This window comes from Opisthocomus hoazin, chromosome 3 (genome assembly GCF_030867145.1).
Source record: "Opisthocomus hoazin isolate bOpiHoa1 chromosome 3, bOpiHoa1.hap1, whole genome shotgun sequence".
NCBI lineage: Eukaryota > Metazoa > Chordata > Aves > Opisthocomiformes > Opisthocomidae > Opisthocomus > Opisthocomus hoazin.
This window is the reverse complement of record NC_134416.1, coordinates 61,291,215-61,313,420: the sequence shown is the minus strand read 5'-3', so window position 1 is coordinate 61,313,420 and position 22,206 is coordinate 61,291,215. Positions and strand designations below refer to the sequence as shown.

At 43.3% G+C, this 22,206-nt stretch overlaps 2 protein-coding genes across 6 annotated transcripts in view; one reads left to right on the top strand and one right to left on the bottom strand.

The window, feature by feature from the left end:
• Nucleotides 1–941: 941 nt before the first annotated feature.
• Nucleotides 942–12,633, bottom strand: PRELID3A (PRELI domain containing 3A). 4 transcript variants are annotated; one of them, XM_075416499.1, is made up of 7 exons: nucleotides 12,478–12,633; nucleotides 9,789–9,957; nucleotides 9,284–9,373; nucleotides 8,406–8,476; nucleotides 8,209–8,311; nucleotides 7,714–7,767; nucleotides 942–2,635 (listed from the first exon to the last, which is right to left on the bottom strand). In XM_075416499.1, exons 1-7 carry the CDS (start codon nucleotides 12,507–12,509, stop codon nucleotides 2,522–2,524), a joined length of 633 nt encoding a protein of 210 aa, XP_075272614.1. In that variant the 5' UTR covers nucleotides 12,510–12,633; the 3' UTR covers nucleotides 942–2,521. The 4 variants fall into 4 exon arrangements, 3 of the variants coding, with proteins under 3 accessions (XP_075272614.1, XP_075272613.1, XP_075272615.1); XM_075416498.1 differs by lacking the exon at nucleotides 12,478–12,633 and adding an exon at nucleotides 11,710–11,945; XR_012763466.1 differs by lacking the exon at nucleotides 7,714–7,767 and adding an exon at nucleotides 6,329–6,441 and having other exon boundaries at nucleotides 2,562–2,635; nucleotides 12,478–12,594.
• Nucleotides 12,634–12,925: 292 nt separating this feature from the next.
• Nucleotides 12,926–22,206, top strand: part of AFG3L2 (AFG3 like matrix AAA peptidase subunit 2) — a 30,649-nt gene continuing 21,368 nt past the window's right edge. For both annotated transcript variants that reach the window (XM_075416496.1, XM_075416495.1), the window contains exons 1-5: nucleotides 12,926–13,096; nucleotides 17,659–17,758; nucleotides 18,237–18,305; nucleotides 19,780–19,895; nucleotides 20,813–20,965. In XM_075416496.1, coding sequence (XP_075272611.1) covers nucleotides 12,974–13,096; nucleotides 17,659–17,758; nucleotides 18,237–18,305; nucleotides 19,780–19,895; nucleotides 20,813–20,965 — 561 coding nt within the window. In that variant the 5' untranslated portion in view covers nucleotides 12,926–12,973. The remainder of the gene's footprint in view (nucleotides 13,097–17,658; nucleotides 17,759–18,236; nucleotides 18,306–19,779; nucleotides 19,896–20,812; nucleotides 20,966–22,206) is intronic.

Sequence of the window (22,206 nt, the reverse complement as noted above, 5' to 3'; positions counted from 1 at the left end):
AGAGGCAGCTGGGTGATGCAGCTGGCCTCCGGAAGAAATCGGTCTCTCCCCTCCCCAAGGCTTCCCCGCTCCCACCTAGCCTAGAGAAAAGCAGCAGAGGGCTGAGACAAGCGGGCACCGTGCTGCTCTATGGCGAGTGGAGCAGCAGGCAGACTGGAAAACCCAGCCTCTCGCCACACAGCTCCCAAGCAGAGAAACGTGGAGAGGAAGCAGCCCCAAGCCAGCAGGGAATGAAACAGAAAGGAGATGCTTCAACACAAGCAGGTAAGGATTTGTTTCTGGAAGAAAGAAACAAGGCACAAAGAAATTAATCCAGGAAACTGATGCATAACTGGTACTGACCCTCAGGTGTGGCGGGGGAGTTCGGCCCTGGCAGAATACAGGGGCCTGCGGTGACTTTTCTGGGACACCAGCTCATGCTGGAAGGTGCTACACACACATCAGTCTGCTTTAAAACAATGCTGAGCAACTATTTCAAATCTGATGCAAGAGGCAGCTTAGCCAAGTCTCCCTCCACACTGAAGCAATACATGAACTCCTCCAAAGACTTTCCTACTCCCTCGACAGCTATGTTTTCGTCATCTCCAGTAGGCAGGTATGGAAATGCTATAAAACAGGTTTCCACATGCACACACACACACACACACACTTACTCAGCTTTTCCTTGTGTTTGCAGAGCTCTGCCACAGCTGCACTCCGCTTCCTAGCAGAACAACACCAGGAGCTGGAATATCTTCTGCGTTCTTTGCCCAGGAAGTGGCATCGCTCCCCTGAGCAGCACAACCGACCTGCACCAAAGCTATCCAGCGCATCTTCCCGAAGAGACCTGCTATCAGTCCTTACGCTCTAAGTTTCTGTTCCAATATCAGAAAGGGTTTAGGTCCATATAAAAAGAGCAATGTAAATATTAGCTACTGATTTAATTGCTTTTGACCAACACATAGATTTTTAAAAATTAAGTTTATTCATTAGGATCATGTAATTTAGTCAGACTATAGTTACATCCAAATTAATGCTCACTTTCAAACTAACCAGAATATGAACACTGAAATTTCCCTTAAGCTACAGACACTTTAAAATTACCAGATCAAAACAGTGACCAACATTGTACGCTTCTAGCTTTTTAGCAGTTACTCATGCTCTTTAACAGCTTCCTAAACACATGCTTGCCACTTCAATGAGTAAACATCCTTGCAACAGTTATTTCACTGTGTGTGCACACCAAAAAATAAGTTAAAATGCCCTAACAGAGGGCCATCTAAGAAACGTATACTACACCTGGACCAAATATGAAAATTTTATGAACATCAGACAAGGCTAGGACTGTTACCAACATATATTATTACGCATTTTATAGGAAGCAATTTCTGCAGTTACTGGAGTGTTTTTCCAGATAATGGGAAGCATTTGAAATTATCCTAAAAGCATTTGGTACCAATGTGGAAAAGTGTTGAAAAAATTCAGTTACACTGGTAGTCATTAGTTAGTAGAAAGCACTCAAAAAGGAGAGTCCATTTGTTTCTCTTGTACTCCTGCTCTCCCCATTCAGGGCATGGGAAGTACATGCCCACGAAACCTTACCATTTGGATTTACAATTTCCTGCTTATTTCTCATTTCAGTTCCTCTGGTTACTGCATCAGTCTCTGCCTCAGTTAAGACATGATGTGAAGAGCAAGGACCAGCAGAACAGCACAGTCTCTTCACTCAAGTAGCCTACAAGTATCCTTCTTAGACATAAATAAGAGAATTATTTTCCAGCACCTTCCAGGAATTACTACTCCTCTCCTCATAGGGAGGGGAGGAACTAAAGCAAGTTAATAAATATGAAAATAAGTTATACCCTTCTCCCTACCAAAAACTGGTTTAGACTACTAACATCAATAGAAACTTTATCGTTGTTTGGATACAAACATCTAAGAGGTAAAGTATCTGTGTGTCATGTTCAGGCAGCACATTTAAACAACGTAAGAAAAGTTAGTACCGCACAAGTTTCAGCTCTTCGGGATGATCCTCTAGACAGATAACTAATTCTACAGTATCATGTTCTGACTCATGTAGTTCCCTTTAAATGGTCACAAGACACTATCAGATTAAAAACCAGACACCATTCAGTGCTCTAGCACCTATCAGCCCTTCACAGAACAGATGTTCACAAGGGAAACCCTTCATACCACACATGCATTCTTTTCAAGTTTGAGTACGAAAAACCGACACAGTGTAAATAAAACATACTCCCTATCTTTGTTATAAAAGGCACATTTAGGCAGTTTTAAATGTGCTAAATGTTTTGTTTCCAGTGTTAAAAATAAATCGTTTAAATGAAAAGCTCATCCGTAGGAGGTCAATTTCGTCTTCAGTAGGCAACAGGAGCTGCTGTGGAGATGACTGAGGAGGTTACTTTTCCGGCGATCCAATATTCTTATGAATATGTAAAACCTCTGCAGATCAGCCTTGGAAGGGAGATCTACAAAGAAATCTTCAGAATAAACCTTTTCTGTCAGTTACTTGGTATTTTTTGTTTCATTTTTCTGTTGATGCTGCTGCCATGGCTGGTTTCATGCCCTCGCGCGTTGACTTCAGCTCCTCCAATTCTGTATTTAGTTTGCTGATCACCCACTCCAGGGCATCCCGACCCTGCCAGGAAAATACTGGAATTTAGGATCAGAACAGATACACCACCACTGCTCGTGTTTGTATAGTTTCTCCTCTGTCAGACATGAGACTTGTTTTAAAATTAATTTCATGCCCTGCATAGTTTGATACCAGATTATACTGATAATTTCTTAGCATCTTCTTATGGAATCTTCACTGCCAAGGCATTTGCTTAACCCGTAAACAAGAAGTAAATGCAGTATTGGTGTGAGCTCCCAGTAGCGCACCGAGGCAAAAAGCCTAATTCCACGGTGAAGATCCCTTGTGTCAGAGTAGTGCTGTTTTTACTGTTTGCTGCTCCCACCACCCAAAGAATATCAGCAAATTTATGGCAACGTCTAGATACTGTTCTCAGATTCATTAACCAAGTTACATGGACAGGTGTTGAGAAGATCCAGGACAAAGAAACATTGTCTTCCAAGTGCTCTTTGAAGTAGCAGCTAATTGATTTGACACCTAGCAAGAGTTCAGAGGTGGACTCACAGTGAATTCTGTATTGATGCACAGCAACTTTTCAGCATATAGAACTGACTAACTGAGAGACTAGGGCTGTACATTTTATGTGAAGGTACAGTCTTTCCCTGTTCGGTTATCAGAATGAGAGTGCCTCAAAGCTAGGCATTGCCAGCCAATGCTTTAGTGAGAGCAGGGGAATCCAGCAAAATAAGCACGTCGAGAACTTTTACCTTAAGGAGACCCTGTAGCAGCTGCACCCAAATGATCACAAGATAAGCGCGCAGCCCTTCGCACAACAAAGCCAAGAAAATAAAGAGAAGGATTTTAACTAAGTAAATGTGCAAGATTTTAGAGCTCCACAATCTCAGAATGACAGCTTTAACCAAAACAAGCAGATGGGATCAGACCAGGAGAACACCTGGCCTTTTTTTCTCTTAAAGAGAAGCCAAGAGACATTCACCTCTATCACCCTACTAAGAATAACAAGTACAAACAGTGGAGAGCAGTAACCGGGAGCCGCACGGCTCTGGCCAAGTATAGAGGAGCTCTGGAGATAAAGGATCTGAGCCCAAAAAGTCCAAAGTCTTCAGCAGAGGCAGTGTCAGTGTTCAAGCCCTCTACAGAGATGGAGGCGAAGGGGGGAATGGCCCTCCACACATACAGAGAGTTGTTCTGAACTCTGAGGTACTATTTTGTACTAATTCTATGATTCTATGGTTTTTGTTGCATTATAGGTGATAAAGTGAACAGAAACCTCTTGAAGTGTACAGAACCTGCGGTTGTCCTTTATAAACCACTAAGCATGAACAAGAATCTGCATAAACAGCTTTGAAAATCTACAAAAAAAAAAAAAGTTTGAAACAAAACCCACACATTCTCTTGAGGAATTTTTTTTGGAGGCTAGAAACATTACTCTGGAATAATATTATAAGCCCAGTTCCAGGCTGCAACGTGTAACCCATTAAAAGAAATAAAGTTTTACTATGATTAAGAGCAGATTTATCTCAAGGCTCTCGCTAACTTCAGTTAGGGGCTGACCCTGTTTCTCTTCAGGTTTTTCATATCCCAGGGACTGACAGAGTAAAGACTAATTGCTATGTCTGCACCGGCAGGCAGTCCTTAACCTGAGAACCAAGTGTTCAACTCTTGGCCAGAGCTCAGAAAGGGGGATTCAGCCCGATCCAGAATTACCTGAATAACTAGTATCTTTAAGTTAACTTAGCTGAAGATACGTCTTTAAAGAATACCAACAATAATCAAGAAAACGTAATTTAAACTGTCCAGTTTAAGTACGGGTTGCTGAAAAAAGTCTATGGAAGAATATGATTTAACTTCTGAGTTCCTTCCATTTGAGCACCGAATCGGCCACACATCCGCAGACGATACCTTCCACCGCCTCTACATCCTGTGCAAGACCTGGGAACAGCAGCAAAGCAGGGATACAAGCACCCAGACAGCAGCGGGCTACTGCATAGCAACAAGTTGTAACTAGTGAATTGGCGAGCGGAATGCTCCGTAAGGAACAAAACGGGGGGAGAGAGGGGGAATCATCTTTCAGTGAGCACGCGTTTGGATATTTAAAAGTCAGGTTAAAATGTCCTCTCTTAGGTGACACAGGCACAGAGAACTGAGTAAGACAGCAACAGCTTAGATGTTAGATTTGTCTAATTGCACAAAGATGACTTATCAGAAAGACAAAAACGCCTTTGATGTAGAAAATGCTCAGCAGAAAAACACTGAGATTCTTTACAGGCCCTGACTATGAAACAAGCAGGTCATAGTGTTTTAGGTGATAGATGTGTCGGCAAGATAAATGAAATTAAAAAAAAAAAAAAATCCACAATATTCCACTGGAGCACCAAGGTGTTTCCTTCAGCTTTTGAGACTACATAAGTCTGAACGTTTCCTTAGACCTGCATATGCTATATGCTGTATTTTGCAGATAAGAATAAACCTGTGATATGGGCAAGGAAGAGTTCAGGAATATTCTGCACAGGAAGTTAAGTTACAAATCTTATCAAGATGCAAAGCCTCCAAGTACTATAGAAGTACCCGGTTACAAAAAAAAAAAAATCTGACAGAGGATTGGTCTACAAAGTTTCATACTGTACAACAAATTCTGTAGTATGTCATCAAGCAAGCACATTCATAACCAAGCATGCATTGGTCTTCATTGCATATGTTAGCAGTATGACGTCTTTGGCAGACAAAACGCTGCATATGAAGATTTGTTGGTAGAGCTTAAGTGATTGATAAATGCTGAGCCTCTGCAGTTGATATTTTCCAGAAAAACAGCCATAAAAGCTTAGTGGAATGAGAACATAAAAGCAAACATTCATGGCATACACTGATCTTGAAGTAAGCAGTGTAAAAAAACCCTACATTCTCAAGTAGGAGAAGCAGCATAATGGATTTTTTCATTTTTTAAGGAATCTTATTAGTTGAAGCGTAAGCCAATACAGGAATGACAGAGACAGGCTACGCTGACTAGCAGAAGGAAAACAGTCTGCACAGAGGTAGCACAGGGGCAAGTACATTCAGTTCACTCAACCCTGAAGTCAGAGTTTTTCATAGTCACATCACTCAAGGGACACATTACTACTGAAATGAATGTAACTACAAGACCAATGACAAACACGAACAGTCTGGCATTCTGACAGCTTCAGGCTTTGTACAGCTTTCCACAGTAGTTCACAGAAGGGCAACAATATTCCTCAGGCATAAGAAAAGCAAATAAAATTGCACTAAGTAAAAGATTACCCCTGTCAGGCAATCTGTGTCAAGAAATCGATTTTCTATCCTAAGAGTAAAATTCTGTTACATTTTTATAATGCCAATCCAGTCACTAACCAATTTATTAATTTCTTTAGGTACCAGTTTCACATACTGAGATCATGTAAACCAGGCCCAGATCAAGCACTCGGTGGAGGGACTCATCCACACGCCTAGTTACCTGCAGTCTCCGTCCCACTTTCCAACCACAAGCAACACTGCGTGGCACAAGACATGGCTGCAGCAAGTTGGTTGTCCAGTGGCATAAGCACGGGTTAATTGATCCAGTCCAGATCTGACCTACTCTCATTCTCTACAACTGCAGTGTCATGAACATGTTTGCCATTCCTGTACGCAATGTGTATAAAACATACATGCAGCTTAATTCATGAAATTCACATGACGACATTCCATGCACATATTTGCTAGAAAGCTGAAATGCTGTACCAAGAAGAAGAATGCTGGCGTTACCACTAGTTAGTACAGACTGTAGATGTGGAGAACTGCTAGCTTAGAGCGCTTTCAGAATTTTGAATTATCCACTCAATAGCATCCCACCCCTGGAGTAACACAGAAAATATTTACAACATATGGCAAATGATTTTTCCGTCATCACTAAAAATAATAATGAGTCATCTGCCACCTCCATCTCAGAGCAAAATCTCAATACTTACTTCCTGTTTCTTCAGAACAACAAAACATTTTTCAGCAACTTTAATGAAGTCTAAGAGGGCTGCTAACAACACAGCATGGGAGAAGAGCTAGTAATAGCAGAATAGGTTACTGTGTAGCAAAGAAAGGGCCAGTAACAGCAAGTACAAATTCCTGCCAAGTTCAACATCTCTGACGAGACTCTTCAGCGAAACACACAGGACAAGAAGGTCTTTTTTGGTTGGCAAGAAGCTTGTGAGCCAGTGCAGAACAGAAGAACAATCTTTAAAAGGAATCGAGCTCTCACACAGGCAACACCTGAAGAAGTACTGAGAAATATTTACATTCTTTCTCTGAGTGCAACAGAGACATGTGAATCTGGCAGACATCACCAGAGGAATTCAGCCAGCACTTTTAAGTGTGCCCAGTTGGTCTGGCCATTCCAACTAGCTAGGGCTTTGCTACCTCTGAGTCAGCCTGAAGTTTGGTTCTGAGCCAGGGTTTGGACTTCTCCATCAAGAATATATGTCCCACACAGACTTTTAAATGGAAACTGGATGAGAATAGAATTGTAATTTATCTGAAACACATTCTGTTTATGACTTTCAAACAAACACTCAGATAGTTACTCTTCAGTGTCTAGAAATTACCACCACTCCTTCCCCATCCCCCGATTTTAACCTGTTTTCCTCTCATTTTTGGAGAAGCACACAGAAGCGAGGAAAAGGCGGCTTTCTCCTCTCTGATCTAGTTGGTCAATACCTCCTTTCAAGGTGGCTTACGCTGCCTTGGTCAAGCAACACCTCTCACAAGGACAAAGGGCTGGCCAAAGCACAGGCTCTCTGGCACAGCAGGAGTTCACCGGGCCAGATTCCCACTGCATTGAAACTCTCCAGCAATGCAGAGCACAAACTCACATTGCAGGTGCACTCATCCTGCTGTTAGGCAGCGATGCCTTTTCTTCTCTAGCAACCCCATTACTTTCCTGCCGTCCCCAAAGAAGGACAGGACGAAGTGCCCAAGAATAAGCATTCCCGTAGCTCTGCCTGTGCTGACGTACAGCTCCATGGCTGCAAGCCAAGTAGAGAAAGCAAGCACAAGACAGAGGAGTTGGTGTAGTGTTACCTACAAAAGCCAGCACAGTTTCGTCTCTTCAAAGAACATGCCTCTGCTTACACTACCTTACTCAGCCAAAGGCAAGGAGACAGCTCAGTAATGGACAGGAACTGGAACAACTGACAAAGCAACACAGAAAATATGCCAGCATTAACTGCTAAATCCAGGTTATAAAGGTTTAAAGGAAGTTTTATTCTCTGCTAGCACTAACTCCCAGAAACAGGAGGTTAGTGTTTAAAAAGGTGCTTTGGGAAAAAAAACAAACCAAAACCAACTACTAATATGTGTATGCTATGTGTAACTGTAGCATACACATAGAGGTTTGTTTGTTCTGATGTGCAATTCTAGTTGAAAAACAAAGATTTAGTAGTGAAACCTTTTCATACTCCGGGAAATTATATTCTAATTGCTGAGGTCCTACAAAAAAATAAGCTGAAACTGTGCACAAAGTTTAGAGAAACTAAATCTAGTATTCAGCACACGTAACTGACAATTACTATTTCAACAAAAAGAAAGGTAGGAGTGGGGGGAGAGAGGGAGAAAACAGAATAAAGATGTACCTTTCTGGCATTAGAGGATATCGTGTTTGCCATTAAGCTTTCCAGGTAACTGCTCAAGCTAATGCCTTTAACAGTAATAATTGCTTCTTGAGTTAGCACAGTTCTGTAAGAGAATAAAGAAAAGTAAATACCTAAACTAAATTGGACTAACATAATGTCTCCTACATACAAAGCAGCACACAATAATCCTTACTTACTTTTCAGGGTTTTCAGGATGAGGCGTGTAAACCAGTCTCTCATCAACAGACACCAAGTTTGTGAGAGTAATCTTAAACAGAAAAATAAGAAGCTGAAATCATCACTTCCCACCTTTCATTTTCCTGTTATCAACAGCGTGACTCAATAGTAGAGCACTCAATTTAACGTCAGAGACAAAGCAGTGTACACAGATATAAAACCCAGAACAGAGTCAATAAAAAGCCCAGTAAAGGGTGATGCATACTCTCCTATCCTAGATCTAATTATATCAATCTAAGTTCCTATTCGCAGTACAAAGCACAAACAGCTTTCCATTTGTTTTTTCTGAATGTTGACTATTATCTGACTTATGGCATGCAATTCAGAGAGGTTCTTCAAGACCAGGACCACCATAATGCTATTTGGAGCACGCAGAAAATTAATACTCAGGAAAGACAATGCCTCTTGTACAGAGACAAGACTCTGTTACAGAAAACTCCACTTTAAATCTGATAGTTACAAGTTCCCAGGATACCAAAATATACCATAATACTTCATTTACATGTTGTGAATAAAGGCATTTCAAATTAAAACTTATGTTGTAAATGGCAGTGTAATCTAGAACAAGTTATTCATCTAAAAGTCAAACTATTTTACATGCATTCTGAGAAATAATCGTACATTACAAACAGAATCACGAATGTTTGATCCCAAAGTATGTAAAGTTCCCTATTTGTGGGAAGGAGTAAAAAAGAAAGAGCCAACTAAGATGCCAGCTAAGACATGGAAATTGCCACAGCCTAATGAAAGACACAAACACATGTCTAACCTAAATGTTAAGAGCAAAACATCTAATTTCCAGAACTAATTACGAGGAACTTTTTAAGCTACCACTCACATTGGTTGAGCAAAGCTCCATCTTTTTTTCCACTGGATCTACCACAGAATGTTCCTCAACGTAAGTCAAAGTTCTACTCGTTCCTAAGATCTGAAAGTGAAGAAATAAAAAAAATTTAAAAGTTAAGTACTAAAATTAAAAAAAAAAAAAAAAACACACCAAAAACTGAAAGGCATAAATGTCAAGCTCTTAGTGACCCCAAATAAATACAAAGTAATTCATGGACACCAGAACACTGCGATCTACAGGACTACATGCTGGTAGGTTGTATCAGTCATACAGCATGACACAGACCAGTCTGGAAGGCATGTATAGACACACACCACAGGCATATTAAAGCTTACGACATAATATCACTACAAAGTACGCTAATTACAGCTTATGTGATATTTGTGTATGATATTTCCTATAAATTATGCTTCTACTTTGAATTCAACTCCAATTCGGATGATGACATAAAAATGCACCACACCCTTAATAAACGATTAAGACAGTAAAGTCGTACCGCTTTTACAATGCTTGGCAATCCCCACTCTGTGCTGAGAAGACGGTGACTGTGCAACCTCCCCTGGTTATCCAGGCTTCTGTCAAGGACATCTACTCCCACCACACACGGATTCATTGGGTTGGGGTACTTTCTCATAGCAGCTTTGATCACTGTATCCCAGGGGTGTCTGAATAAAGAAGAAGAGACAATATTTGTAACTACTGTGTATTTAATTGCAAGTATTCAGACAACACTAAATCAGGAATCTAGCTTGTGTAATATGGCACATGCTGTACAACTTCATAGCTCCCAAAAGTCCCTTCAGAATACCCTGTAAGGAAAGGCAATAAGAAAGTATTGACATACAAACAGAAAAAAAAATATTTCTTTCTACAGAGTGAAGAAAGGAATTATTAACCTAAGACTAACAGAAATCAGGGCAAGGGAAAACAGTCACAAATTGCTACAAGTGACATTCTGATTAGCTGTGCAAAAATCCCGCAATGACAAGGTAGCTGTTCACAGAGTTTGTGGAATTTCAATTCATTTCAGAACTCAGCCAGAAAAGCATAACATTTAAGTTAGCTCTGCTTTGAGAAGGAGGCTGGACTAGATGTCCTCCAGAAGTCCACTCCAACATAAGTACTTCTATAATTATAAGCATGCCAAATAAACTAATGAAGAAATCATTAGCTTCCGCTTCTTCCTATAACAAAAAAGCAAAGTGAAATTTAATGCAACTAAAAAGATCAGGAAGTTCAAAATAAGGAAACAGATTTTCACAAACCGTATCAGCTCACTGCCTTAGGTCTGCACCTATACTACTGCTTAGCATGAATTACATTTATCGATACCCTTCTCAATACAGAACTGTTTTTATGAAACGAGTTTTGATAATCTCAGACTCCTGGGATCAGAGCAGCCCCACTACTGGAGGCGAGGCTGTCCACAGGGCTCTTCATATATCTTCTTCTGAAAGAGAGGAGGCTAGATAAACTGGACTTGATCCAATACACAAATTCTATCCTTAAGCAATGATTTCTACATTCAGAATAACTGATAGATCTGGAATTAAAGGTTTATAACCTTTAAAGGTACCTTTAAAAATTCAGCTATTGCTATCTAACTTCAGAAGGCTTAGGGGTGCCAACTTGTACATAAGAGTTGTACTTGGGCCCTGAATGGATTTGATTTTTAAGAACGCTACTTTTAGTCTTAAAATAGACCTGTACGGAAGGGCATCAACAGTACACCACTGACAGAACAAACAGAAGCTTGGAAAAATAAGCCCTTTGTCCAACAAAAACAGTAAGAAAAGGTCTTTCAGCTTTATTGGTGTGAGCAGGAAAAATAAAGCCTTCGATTCTTACATCAGGGGGAGAGCCGGAGGACCATTCCTTGTTATCTTCAGCGACAATACATCATAATCAACAGCAAATACACAAACTGAAAAGGTCAAATTTCTGCTAAGGGTCCTTGAGGGATTTGAAGAGTCAGAGATCTGATAAGGCACAACAATATTTTATCAACCCCTGAAGTGAACACCCACACACATTACACCATAAGACGCGGGCGTTCCAACAATTTCGATGAGAAAATGCCAAATAAAAACCGAGCTTCTGTCTCCCAGGTGACAGATATTAAGCTCAAACTCGGAAGTTACACCATACACAACCGGCTTCTACTAGCCTCGGCCTGTAATTTCATGTTGGGAGCTACAGGGTTTAGTTAGACCAGACTAATGTCAAAGCTGAGCACCTGACACCTATGTCAGCATCATGAATTCAGTTGTGCAACTGTCATCAAGGAAGTTTAAAACTGCGCATCTGAGATACTTTGTAAATATTTCAAGAGCTGTCAGCCCTGGTGCTTTCCAAGTTTTGAGATTTTTAAGAGACCTGGGGCAGCCGAGTTATCGGTGGCATTTTAATCGCCGCACCTGAGCTGCCGCGTCCTCCAAGCCGGCTCCCCGCTACAGCCTGAGCAAGCGTCACGTCCCTGTTGATACTTCCACCTGCTGTTCCTTCGTTATGCAAAAAACGGAACTGGATCGCGAGAGCCACATCAAAATGAGTTCAGCGCAGAAAAGGCCTGAGGGAAAGCAAACTCCCCCAGCTGTCTGCTGGCTGTCTGCTGGGCGTCCCCCTGGCAGCATCTGACGGCCAAGGGCAGATACAGTCGCTCTGTCCGAGCCTCTCGGGATGCATCATCAAGCACTCTGGGCGGTTTGGGTTTTTTTTTTTTGATAGTGTGAAAGTTATTTTTCCTTTAATGCCCGCGCCTTTATCAAGCAGTCACGCCGGCCGGGCCAGCCCGACCCCTGCCCTGCTGGCAAGCGGCCGGGGGCGGCAGAAACCCCCGCAGGGGGTCCGGCCACACGGGACAAAGCCGAAGGCGGTGACGGACCGGCGGCAGGCGGAGCGCTGAGGCACCGCCGCGGACCGACCCCAGCTCCCCCCCCCCCCCCCTCCCCGGGGGATCTAACGCCGCCGGAACCCGGTGCCCGCCCTGCCCCCGGCTGCCGGGCGAGCCTTCGCGCCGGCACCACTGGTCCGGAGCCGCCGCCGCCGCCGGCCGCCCCCCGGCGGTCCCTATTTCCGCCCTCACCCCGGCCGGGCCCGGCGGCGGCCCGCCCCGCGCTGCCGGTGGAAGGAGTGGCGCCGCCGCCCAACGGCCGCCGCGCGCGGGGGGTCTCGCGGCCCCTCACCCGAACACGTGCTCCGAGCTCCAGATCTTCATGGCCGCCCTCTGGTCTCTCCTCAAGGCCGGCGGCGGGAAGGCGGCGGCGCGGGCTCGGCGGCACCTGACATCCGCGCGCCGGCCGGCCAGCGAGCGCGAGCAGCCGCGGGGGGGGGGGGGGGCGGGGCTCCGCGTGCCGCCACTGGACGTGCCCAGCCGGCTCCTGCGTCACGCGCTTACGTCCCCAACTCGCCCTCTCCCCCCCTACCCCCCTTTCCGTTTGCGTAGAGAAGCGGCAGCGCGCATGCGTGACGACGCCGGGTCGGCGACGGCGGTGGGGGGGGCCAGGTAAAAAGAGACGGGTCGCGCGGGGTTCGGCCGCCGCCAAGGGGCGGGGTCTCCGGGAGGGGTCCTTCGGGTGCAGAGGAAGTGCACGCAGCAGCGCGATGAGGTCAGACGGCGGGGGCGGGGCGACGGCAGCGGCGGCGTCGACGTCGGGGTGGGCCGAGGCGGGCGGTGCGGCCATGGCGCACCGGTACCTACTGCTGGCGCGGGGCAGCTGCCGGCGCCGGGGACTCCCCGGGGCCCTGCTGCAGCAGCTGCTCTGCGGGAGGGGCCCGCTGCGGGCGAGGCCCTGCCTGGCGCAGGTGAGGGGCCGGGCGCGGGCCCAGCCGGCCGCTCCCCCGCGCGTTGGCCGCCGGCACGGGCGGGGCGGGAGGGTCCCGGTGGCCGTGGTGACGCGCGGGGCGCGGGGAGGGCTCCCGCGGCCTTTCCCACCTTGTCTTCGGCGGAGGCGGCCGCCGCTGCCCGGCCCCTGCCCTTCCGGGCGGCGAGGGCCGGCGCGGGGCCGGTTTGTCTGGGCGCTGGGCCGCCGCTCTGGTGCCGACCGGTGGATTGGCGCGGCGGGGGGCGCGTTCTCGGTCAAATGGGTGAGGCCGCCGCCTGTCCCCTGCACTGCCCCTGCTGCCAGCCCTGCCGTGCCGGAGGAGGGGCAGGCCTCTGCCTGGGACGAGGACGATGCCGAGCCCCTGCCTGGTTCGGTGGCATCTGGGGCCGGGCGATCAGTTCTGTGGCGTGTGGTGGAGAGCAGTTGCACCTTGATACTTATGAGGGTTATCACTAGCATAGCGATAATTCTGGGGTGAGTGTGTATAAGGGTGTTAGTAGCATAGTCCTGAGTGTAAGTGTGCTTAGTTTTAATATTGAATTTGTGGTTTTGTTGGGTAGGAGCTGAACAATACAATAACAAATCATTATCACTAATTACAAGAATAAATGAAACACAGCAGTACTGCTGATCTGTCAGGAAGCTAATTCTTGCTTCTGTCAATAAAACTTAGTGAATTCTTGTTTGGCGTGGAACGCAAACTGTGAAGAGAACTTTGTATTCACTCTAGCATCTGGGCATGTGTATAGCTAGCAAAACAATGATTTTTTGAAAAACTTTTTTTTTGTGAAAGATCAAAAAAAAAAAACCCAACAATGGCTTTTGGCTAAACCAAATAGGTAGCTTGCATGAAGTTGGTGTGCTTTACCAGCTCTCTGTTCCCTCCCTAACTTGCTCTTATGTAATATTTTGGTGACTGTTAAATAATTAAGACTTTTGGCTTCACTTTATTTTGTTTGATTTGGAACTTGATTATGGATAAAACTGTAAATTTGTAACTTCCTTGAATTAATAGACTCTTGATCTTTTGCTTATATAACTAAGCGAGTGGATTTTTCCGTTCTTGCTTTGTGTATCCTAGTTTTTAAAAAATGGGATTATGGTTACAATGTTTTTGTAAAGTCAGTGGTTCTACTTATTTGCCCTCAGCACAGGAAAGACATAGACCTTTTGGAGCAGGTCCAGAGGAGGCCACAAAAATGATCCCAGGGCTGGAGTACCTCTCCTGTGAGGAAGGCGGAGAGAGCTGGGGCTGTTGAGCCTGGAGAAGAGAAGGCTTCGGGCAGACCTTGCCGCAGCCTTCCAGTACCTGAAGGGGGCCTAGAGGAAGGATGGAGAGGGACTTTTTACAAGGGCCTGTAGTGACAGGACAGGGGGTAATGGCTTTAAATTGAGAGGGTGGGTTTAAGTTAGATATAAGGAAGAAATTCTTTACTGTGAGGGTGGTGAGGCCCTGGCACAGGCTCCCCAGAGAAGCTGTGGCTGCCCCCTCCCTGGCAGTGTTCAAGGCCAGGTTGGATGGGGTTGTGAGCAACCTGGTCTAGTGGAAGGTGTCTCTGCCCATGTCAGGGGGTGTTGGAACTACATGATCTGTAAGGTCCCTTCCAACACAAACCATTCTGTGATTGTATGTTGGAATCACGGAGAAGGCATTTCTTTGGTGTTGCAGATCTTTGGTTTATGTTATGTTCTGGAGTAGTAACATTTTCACTGCGTTTGTAAAACAGACTGTTGTGTACTTTAAACTTGCTTATCTTGAACTTCTATTTCTAGAAACAGTCATGTATTTTTTTATATTCTTTTAGGAAGGTGTCACATGGTTTGCCTGAAAAAAAACCCCACCAAAAACCCCCAAACATTAGATAAGGGGTTGTTGCTTTATGTGCTGTGACAGTTCTTTCATCTCTGACATCCAGAGAAGCTGGACAGGGTTTCATGGTACATAGCCTGAACCAGCCACTGCACTATTGAAGCATCCAGTCCAAATGTGCTTTGTTTGCTTTCCTTCTGCTGAGGCAGTGGGTGTGCTTCTGTCGGCTAAGCTTGCTGTGGTATTCCCACTGCCAGCCAACCTAGGGACAGGTGCTGTATCAGGATCACTATGATCAGTTTTCATGCTGATGATTTACAGAGTCAAAAAAACCCCGCAAAGCCCAAACTGGAGCAGTTGTTACCAGTTTAGTGTGGTTCCAACAGCTTCTGCCTTTGTGGAATGCTGTTGTGGAAGGCAGGTGTGTGTTTCAGTAGCTTGACTCACCTAGAGCTGTCGGTAGCATAAAAGCATGCCTCCCAGACTGGGTCAGGTGGTTTACTGAACGTGCCATGATGTCCGTTGTTCCCTTTTCTCACAAAACAGCTTTTAAAACATTCAGCGCTCTGCATATTAACTTGACGGATGACTCTGCATTTATTCATGGAACTTGAGATCTGTAGAGACAATCTGGCAGCAAAGCAGTTCCATTATTCAGGTCTGCCGCAAAGATCTGTCTGCTTACCCTTCACCTCTCTCCTCCGCTCCCTCCTTCTCTCCCTCTCTTTCCCCCCACCCCCCAACTCGATTAAACAATAACTTAATTCTGTAATAAAGCCGTGCTGGTCTAGCTGAGACAAGCGATTGGATTTGGCTTAGCCCAGACTTCTCTGTTAAATGTGAGCAGTTGCTTTGTTTTAGTTGGAGTAAAGGTTTCTGGATATTCATGTCTCTTTGCAAATAGCAAGTAATGAGAGCTAGCAGAATAACTCCCAAGTTTTTTGGTGTTGTAGGAGACCAATGACATAGAAGAGAAGCCAGTATTACTGGGCATGTCTTTGAGTTTCACCTGTTGCTGCAACATTCGCTGCCTGTTTGTATTTGAACTACAGATGGGTTGGTCTGTGGCCAGCTCTTTTTGTTTTATTGCCCACAAGGATGCATCCCACTTGTCCTAAAACTTCTAGGAGCACAGATGCAATTGCTCGTGTTGAAGGTGTATTGGACCTGGTAGCTATTCTCTAGATTAGCTGCTCTCCAGACTATCTGCACTGCACATACTTTTCATGATCAGTAAAATATCCTCTTGGATTTTCAGTGTCAGACTGTATTCAAAGATATGCAGTGGCACAAAACAATGGCTGGATCCATCAGCCTAAGAATTCTTAGCTCAGTCTACAGCAAAAGCAAGCAACAAAGACGTTTTGATATTCCTCTTGGTTCCAGCAGGTGGAACTAGATGTCTGCTTGGAGTAAGTCTGATGTATTTCATCATTTGATACAGGGTGGAGGGGGAAGCTCCCAAACACAAAGCTTCAGGAGAGCTAGAATTCAGGTAATGATATGTCAGCATTCTTAGGGTAGTCTTAGCATGTAATCTGTTATTCTACAAGTTTCATATGCAAAAGTAGGTTTTATCTACAACCGTTGTAACTTCACTATAACAGAATTGCCATGGAGATGCAAACATTGAGCTTTCTGTCACAAATGTAGTCCTAGAGGTGTCAGTCCTAGATAGACACTTGCTGTCTTGCATGGATACCTTGAGTCATGTTTCCAGAACCTGTTGTTTTCTGTTATTTATTTGGGGTTTTCTACTATTTCGGTGGCTCTTAGGTAAATAGCTTCTATCAAAAAAGAACAGGAGAAGACTGAGTGCCTCTATGGGCAGAAGGAAATGGAGACAGAAAGTCAGCCTGTGAGGAAATCTTGATATGAATAACTTTTTTCTTAGGAGGGGATAAGTGAGGATTTTATCTCAAATATGTCCTTCTTAAAGAAAGGGGGGTTGATTTCTCTGTAATAAAATTGCGGTTTTAAATGTTTAGCTACGATACCAGAAGTTTTCTTAAGGATGACTCATATTAAATATTTGTATTTCCTTTGTTGCACTTAAATGGCGAATAACAGTAAACAGTCTTAGAAGATGCAGTAGACTTGGGTTTGTTGTGTTTTATAACTGGACCATTACCTACGTAAGGGTTTAGGTCTGCTTTTACAACTGGCATTGCTCCTCTGTGTTGGTTGCTTTGTTGGATGCGAGCATTGTCTGCCATATTCCTTTCTTTTGGCTTCAGGCAGATCTTTTGTATTCTGAAGTTACAGGTTCTTAACTATTTGGAAAAAGTTGCAGTTCTTTAACAAAACATAATTCAGTACTGTGTGGATCGTGCTGATACAATCACAGTTAGTGTTGCACTTAAGTGTCATTCAGCTGGTATTATGAAATATTTCCCATAGGATCAGTGTGTAGGTATTTAATGTTCGTAGCTTGTAGTGTTTCCTGCTTGATTTTTCTCTTTTTAATAAATAATGTTATATCTCTATGTAGGATGAAACTCTGCTCTTAACAAATAGAGTAAAAATTTCCTTGCTGTAGAAATTACCCATTTGATTGACTTTTCCTGTTCCAATGTTGTCTTACGCTCTGGTCCGCAGCAGTTATTTTGAAGTCTGTTGTAAAGTTTCTGTTGTGAAGTAGTATCTGACTTGTTGCAGTTCAAGACTGCTAGAGAGCCTGAAGATTTTTGTGGCGCCTTCTTGTTGCTTTATAATTATTTTTCATCTTTCAGCTCCATGAGAAAGTTACCACTGGAGTTACTACTGATAGAAGTACTGTCTTGGCAAGTGTAATTGCTGCTTGCAGAAGGCTTTTCTCTCAACCTCCCAAAGGTAATTACAACTTTGATCAGTGAAGCAGACTGCATTCCTTACTGAGGACTGCACTTGTGTGCCATTTAGGTTAATTGTCTGAGGGGAAGTAAGTTATTGTACTAACCAGCCGTTAATCTTGAGATGGAACATTGATTTATGGGACTTTTAGGAGCTATTAAAGAATGACTGCGGTTTGCTCAACTTCATGCTATGCAGTGCAATTTTCTGTTGAACTAAGCTTGTCTATCTCTGGTTTAAAGGATAGCTTTACTTTAAGTTATTAAACACGTTTGATGTTTTCTTGTCTACAGTAGTAGATCTAATTATGGGAACCTGGTAGAGCTCTTCAGCAAAAAGACAAGAACAAAACCATTTTGCAGCTTATATGTTGCTAGCTTCTTTGCTCTTGTATATATTCAGATTGTGAGTACTGAAGTGTAATGACAGAATTGTAAACTAAAAAACAATTATGAGCTCTTTAACTTTTTCTTAATAGGATTTGAAAAATATTTTCCCAATGGGAAGAAAGCTAATGGAACTAAAGGTACAGCTGGAGAAACAAAAGGTACAAAAAGCTGCTTGATTTCAGTTCTTTTTGTGGAATGGGTATTCATTAGATTAGATTTTAGCATGACAGTGTGGGTTTGGGGTTCTTTGTTTTTCAGGGAACATGTTTCTGTACCAGATTACTTTAAAAGTATGAATTGAAATGTTTTCATTAAATGTTATTTTGCTTTGATATCTTGTGTATCTTCTGGAATAACATTTATTTTCTCATATGCTGCAGTTCAAATGCTGTCCTTAAATTCTTGTTTTACTGTTTCCTATTGGTTGACATAGTCACGCGTTCAGGGATTCTCTATGTGTATAGTTCTCAGCTTTTTCTGTAGCAAGCTAAAATACCCATTTCTGTTGTATGGAATAACCAGAATTGTCATTCCGGGTCAGGATCCGGAACCAGCTCTTTAGCCAGGACCAGCCATGTAGCCTGCTGCTTGAAAGAGGAGTTAGTAGTGGCAGTGCTAGAAGAAGCCGTGTCTTTACAAGGAGGGGAACGAATCTGGAAACTATTAACAACAATGGCCCCTCCGTTGTATCAGAAATGTATGTAACACGTCTTCCAAGGGGTAGGAGAGGCAGCAACCCTGTGAGTCTCTTGTGAGAGCAGTAATAGGACCAGCAGTTTTCCTTCCACTAGGCCTTGAATGGGAAGATCTAGTGTCATGCCTAGATGCCCAAACTACCAAGCTCTGGAAAGAGTTAGGGTTGGAAGGAGCGCGTGTTAGTGTTGTGCTCTGTCTCGCCCTCTTGAATATGTTGACATATGACGTGCTGTGCCATGCAAGCACCTTGTGAACCGGATGAGTAGAAGAATGATTAAGGTGAACTCCTCAGCTGCAGTTGGTTGTTACTGTGCTGTGCTTGTGTCTAGAATATTTAAAAGGATGACAATCTGTGGTATTGATAAACCCTGAGCTTTAAGAGGAGCATAGTATGACTGGAGAGGTGAATTATGGGAGAAGATGTTATGTAGAGCTTGTGATGTTTTGTTGTTGTTGTTTGTTGTTTTTTTTTAAAAAACAACCCCCACAACCCAACCCACCTGCATTGTCCCCAAAACCAACTAAAAACCCACCAATCTTCCCCTCCAAACCCCCAGCAGAACGTTTAGAATAATCTTGCACTTCCACTAATCTTGGATGAGTGCAGTAAAAATAAGTTTTGTGCAGTCTCCATAAGAGGCTTCTCTATATTTGGGACATTTTTCAGTTCTTGATGCTGAAGTGTTATCAGTTATACAATTAACACACCTCTCTTCTGATCGTAACTCTGAGATAGATGTCTCTCTGCCAGTTAATGGACTATATATCTGTTTTTCTATGGAACATGCAGTTTCTCATATCCTCTAATTATTGTAGCATTGCAGACTAGTCCATTTTTCAGAACAACTCTAATTTTAAAACCAACAAAAACTAGTGTGAGATTGGTATAAGATGTAATAATGTTTGGGTGTTTTTGTTATGTTTTATTTTTAATAGAAGCAAAGCCAGCTAGTGCCCGACAGCCTAGTGGGACTAGTAGTGGAGGAGGTGGCAGTGGTGGAAAAAAAGGTGGCAAGAAAGAAGAAACTAACTGGTGGACCAGATTACAGAAGGTCTTGACCTTAAAATATCTTTCGTTATAGTACTAACTGTCTTGTGCCCATGAAATAACCTTGTGTGTTTTTTTGCTTTTTAGGGACATATTCTGATTGCCTAAATCCTCCTTAAGCCTCCTGTGCCTAGTATTTCATAGTAACTGGCTCCAGGTGGCTCCCCGCTCAGTGCCTTTCATAAATAAGTTTGTATATACCTTCACAGGCATCTAACTCTGGTTCAGGAGTGTTAATGGAGTTTCAGGCTGTACGGATATTGTTGCAAGTAGTCAGCCTCAGGCCTTTAAAAGGCTTTATATTTTGTTTCAGAATGTCAATTTGTAAAACTTGTTGACCACACAATGCTAGTTAAATATAGTTTACTATTAACCATTCTGACCTTAATGGAATGCTTGTGTAAGTTTCTTTTCGATATTTATATTTATTGTCATTGGCTGTAGCACAAAGATGATTGCAGTACAAGAATACAAAGAATATTTTTCTGATTTTACTTAGTGGGCATAATTTTTTTCCTCGTTCCTGTTTTTTTCCTGTTAGGTATGTGATGGTTTTTTTTCCTTTATTTTTGTAGGTCTTGCATGTAGTCCTTGAGGCCAAGGAAAATTGAGAATGGAGAGAGAAAGGTTTTATAACAGATGGCAAAACTTCTTTTTTTTGTAAAAGTAGTTCATAGATCAAAACGTAGTTCAATTATTATTTGTAAAACACTTAAGATTTTCTGCTAATGTTGTAATTCCTCACTTATAGCTGAAGTTACTGAAGTGTGTTCATATAACAAAATACAGCTTTGTTTAATATTCTCTGTGGTAACCTTGAGGGCAGGGAACAGAAGCCAGAAATAGATACTAGAACCTGTTTATTATGTTCTTACTGTGTTGCAGACTCTAAACCTTATTTTTTTTCCTCCCATTTCCTAGGGTGACATTCCATGGGATGTCAGGGAGTTTCGGATGTACGTAGTGGGAAGTTCTTTTTTCTGGACGATGGTTGTGTATTACTTCTTCTTCAGGGTCCCTGGGAGAGAAATCACCTGGAAAGACTTTGTCAATAGCTACCTTTCTAAAGGATTGGTGAGTAGTGAGAGGAATCAAAATGAAAAGTCAGTGTGCTGAAGATGCTTATTTCTGCCTCCTCGCTTCTGCTTGTGTTCATGTATCTGTGGGGTGAGAGCTGTCTGAAGAGTAACTTTTGAGGAAGAAGGGGATCAGCTTTCATCTTAATCTGTTCATTGATCTGATGTTCTGGGTGGTTGTATGAATCACAGAATCACAGAATAGTAGGGGTTGGAAGGGACCTCTGTGGGTCATCTAGTCCAACCCCCCTGCCGAAGCAGGGTCACCTACAGGAAGGTTTGTGTCAGTTCAAGAGAGGAGAGGGAATGAGCAGCTCAGGACAGAACTTCTTTGTTGGATAGCTCATGTTGACGCTAGTTTGAAGAGGCAGTGTAACCACGCTCAGCATGTGGTCTTGTAGCACAGGTAAGCTGACCTAATGGCTTAAGCAGACACACAAGCTGCCCTCAGAAGAAACTTACTCCTAACCTTAAACACTTCCACGAGCCTACCCCCCTGGAAACAAAAGTGTCCTGCTTGTTTCATGCCTTAAATCAATTCATTGGGGAATCTGAGGAGCAACAGTGCGAACAGAAAGGGTGGGAAATCAAAGAATCCCACAGCAGCGCGAACAGAAAGGGTGGCAAATTGAATTCCTTCCAAAGATAGTAAATTGGTATAACTACGTTGTAAAACAGCCTCCTCTCTTTTTCTCCTCTTTTATTTCCTCTTTCCTTCTTACCTGGAGCCACTACTGGAGCGATCAATTTTATCATCAGTGTCCTATCTCTCTGTAGAACTTGGCAGCTTTGCACACTTGGAGTAATAGGTTGGTGATGCCCTGAAGTTCAGGAGATCGAGTGTCTTACACAGGCCTTTTCCACCTCAGGAGCCTCTAGGTCTTGACTCCCTGTTTGTAGCTTCACCTGCAGGTTAGGAAAATGTTGGCTTGCTTCCTCCTCTGGGTTTCAGACCTGGGATTTTGTGTTAACAGCATGCTTCCTACTCCTCTGTTACTTTGGTAAACTGCTGAACAGGTTGTCTCCTACATTTCCTTGTCTTACTGATCTATGCAGAGCTGCTTTGTGCTCTTTTTTCCATGCTGCCTAGACTGTGTCTTGCAGTCTTGTTCTTAATTGCCAATTATGTGTGCGTCTTGTGAAAAAAAAGGTTACTGATTATATTTGTTGTGAAGCATTAAGACATTAGCTCGGTAAAAAGATGAGTTTAGCTGTTAAAGTGAACGAAGCCTGAACCCT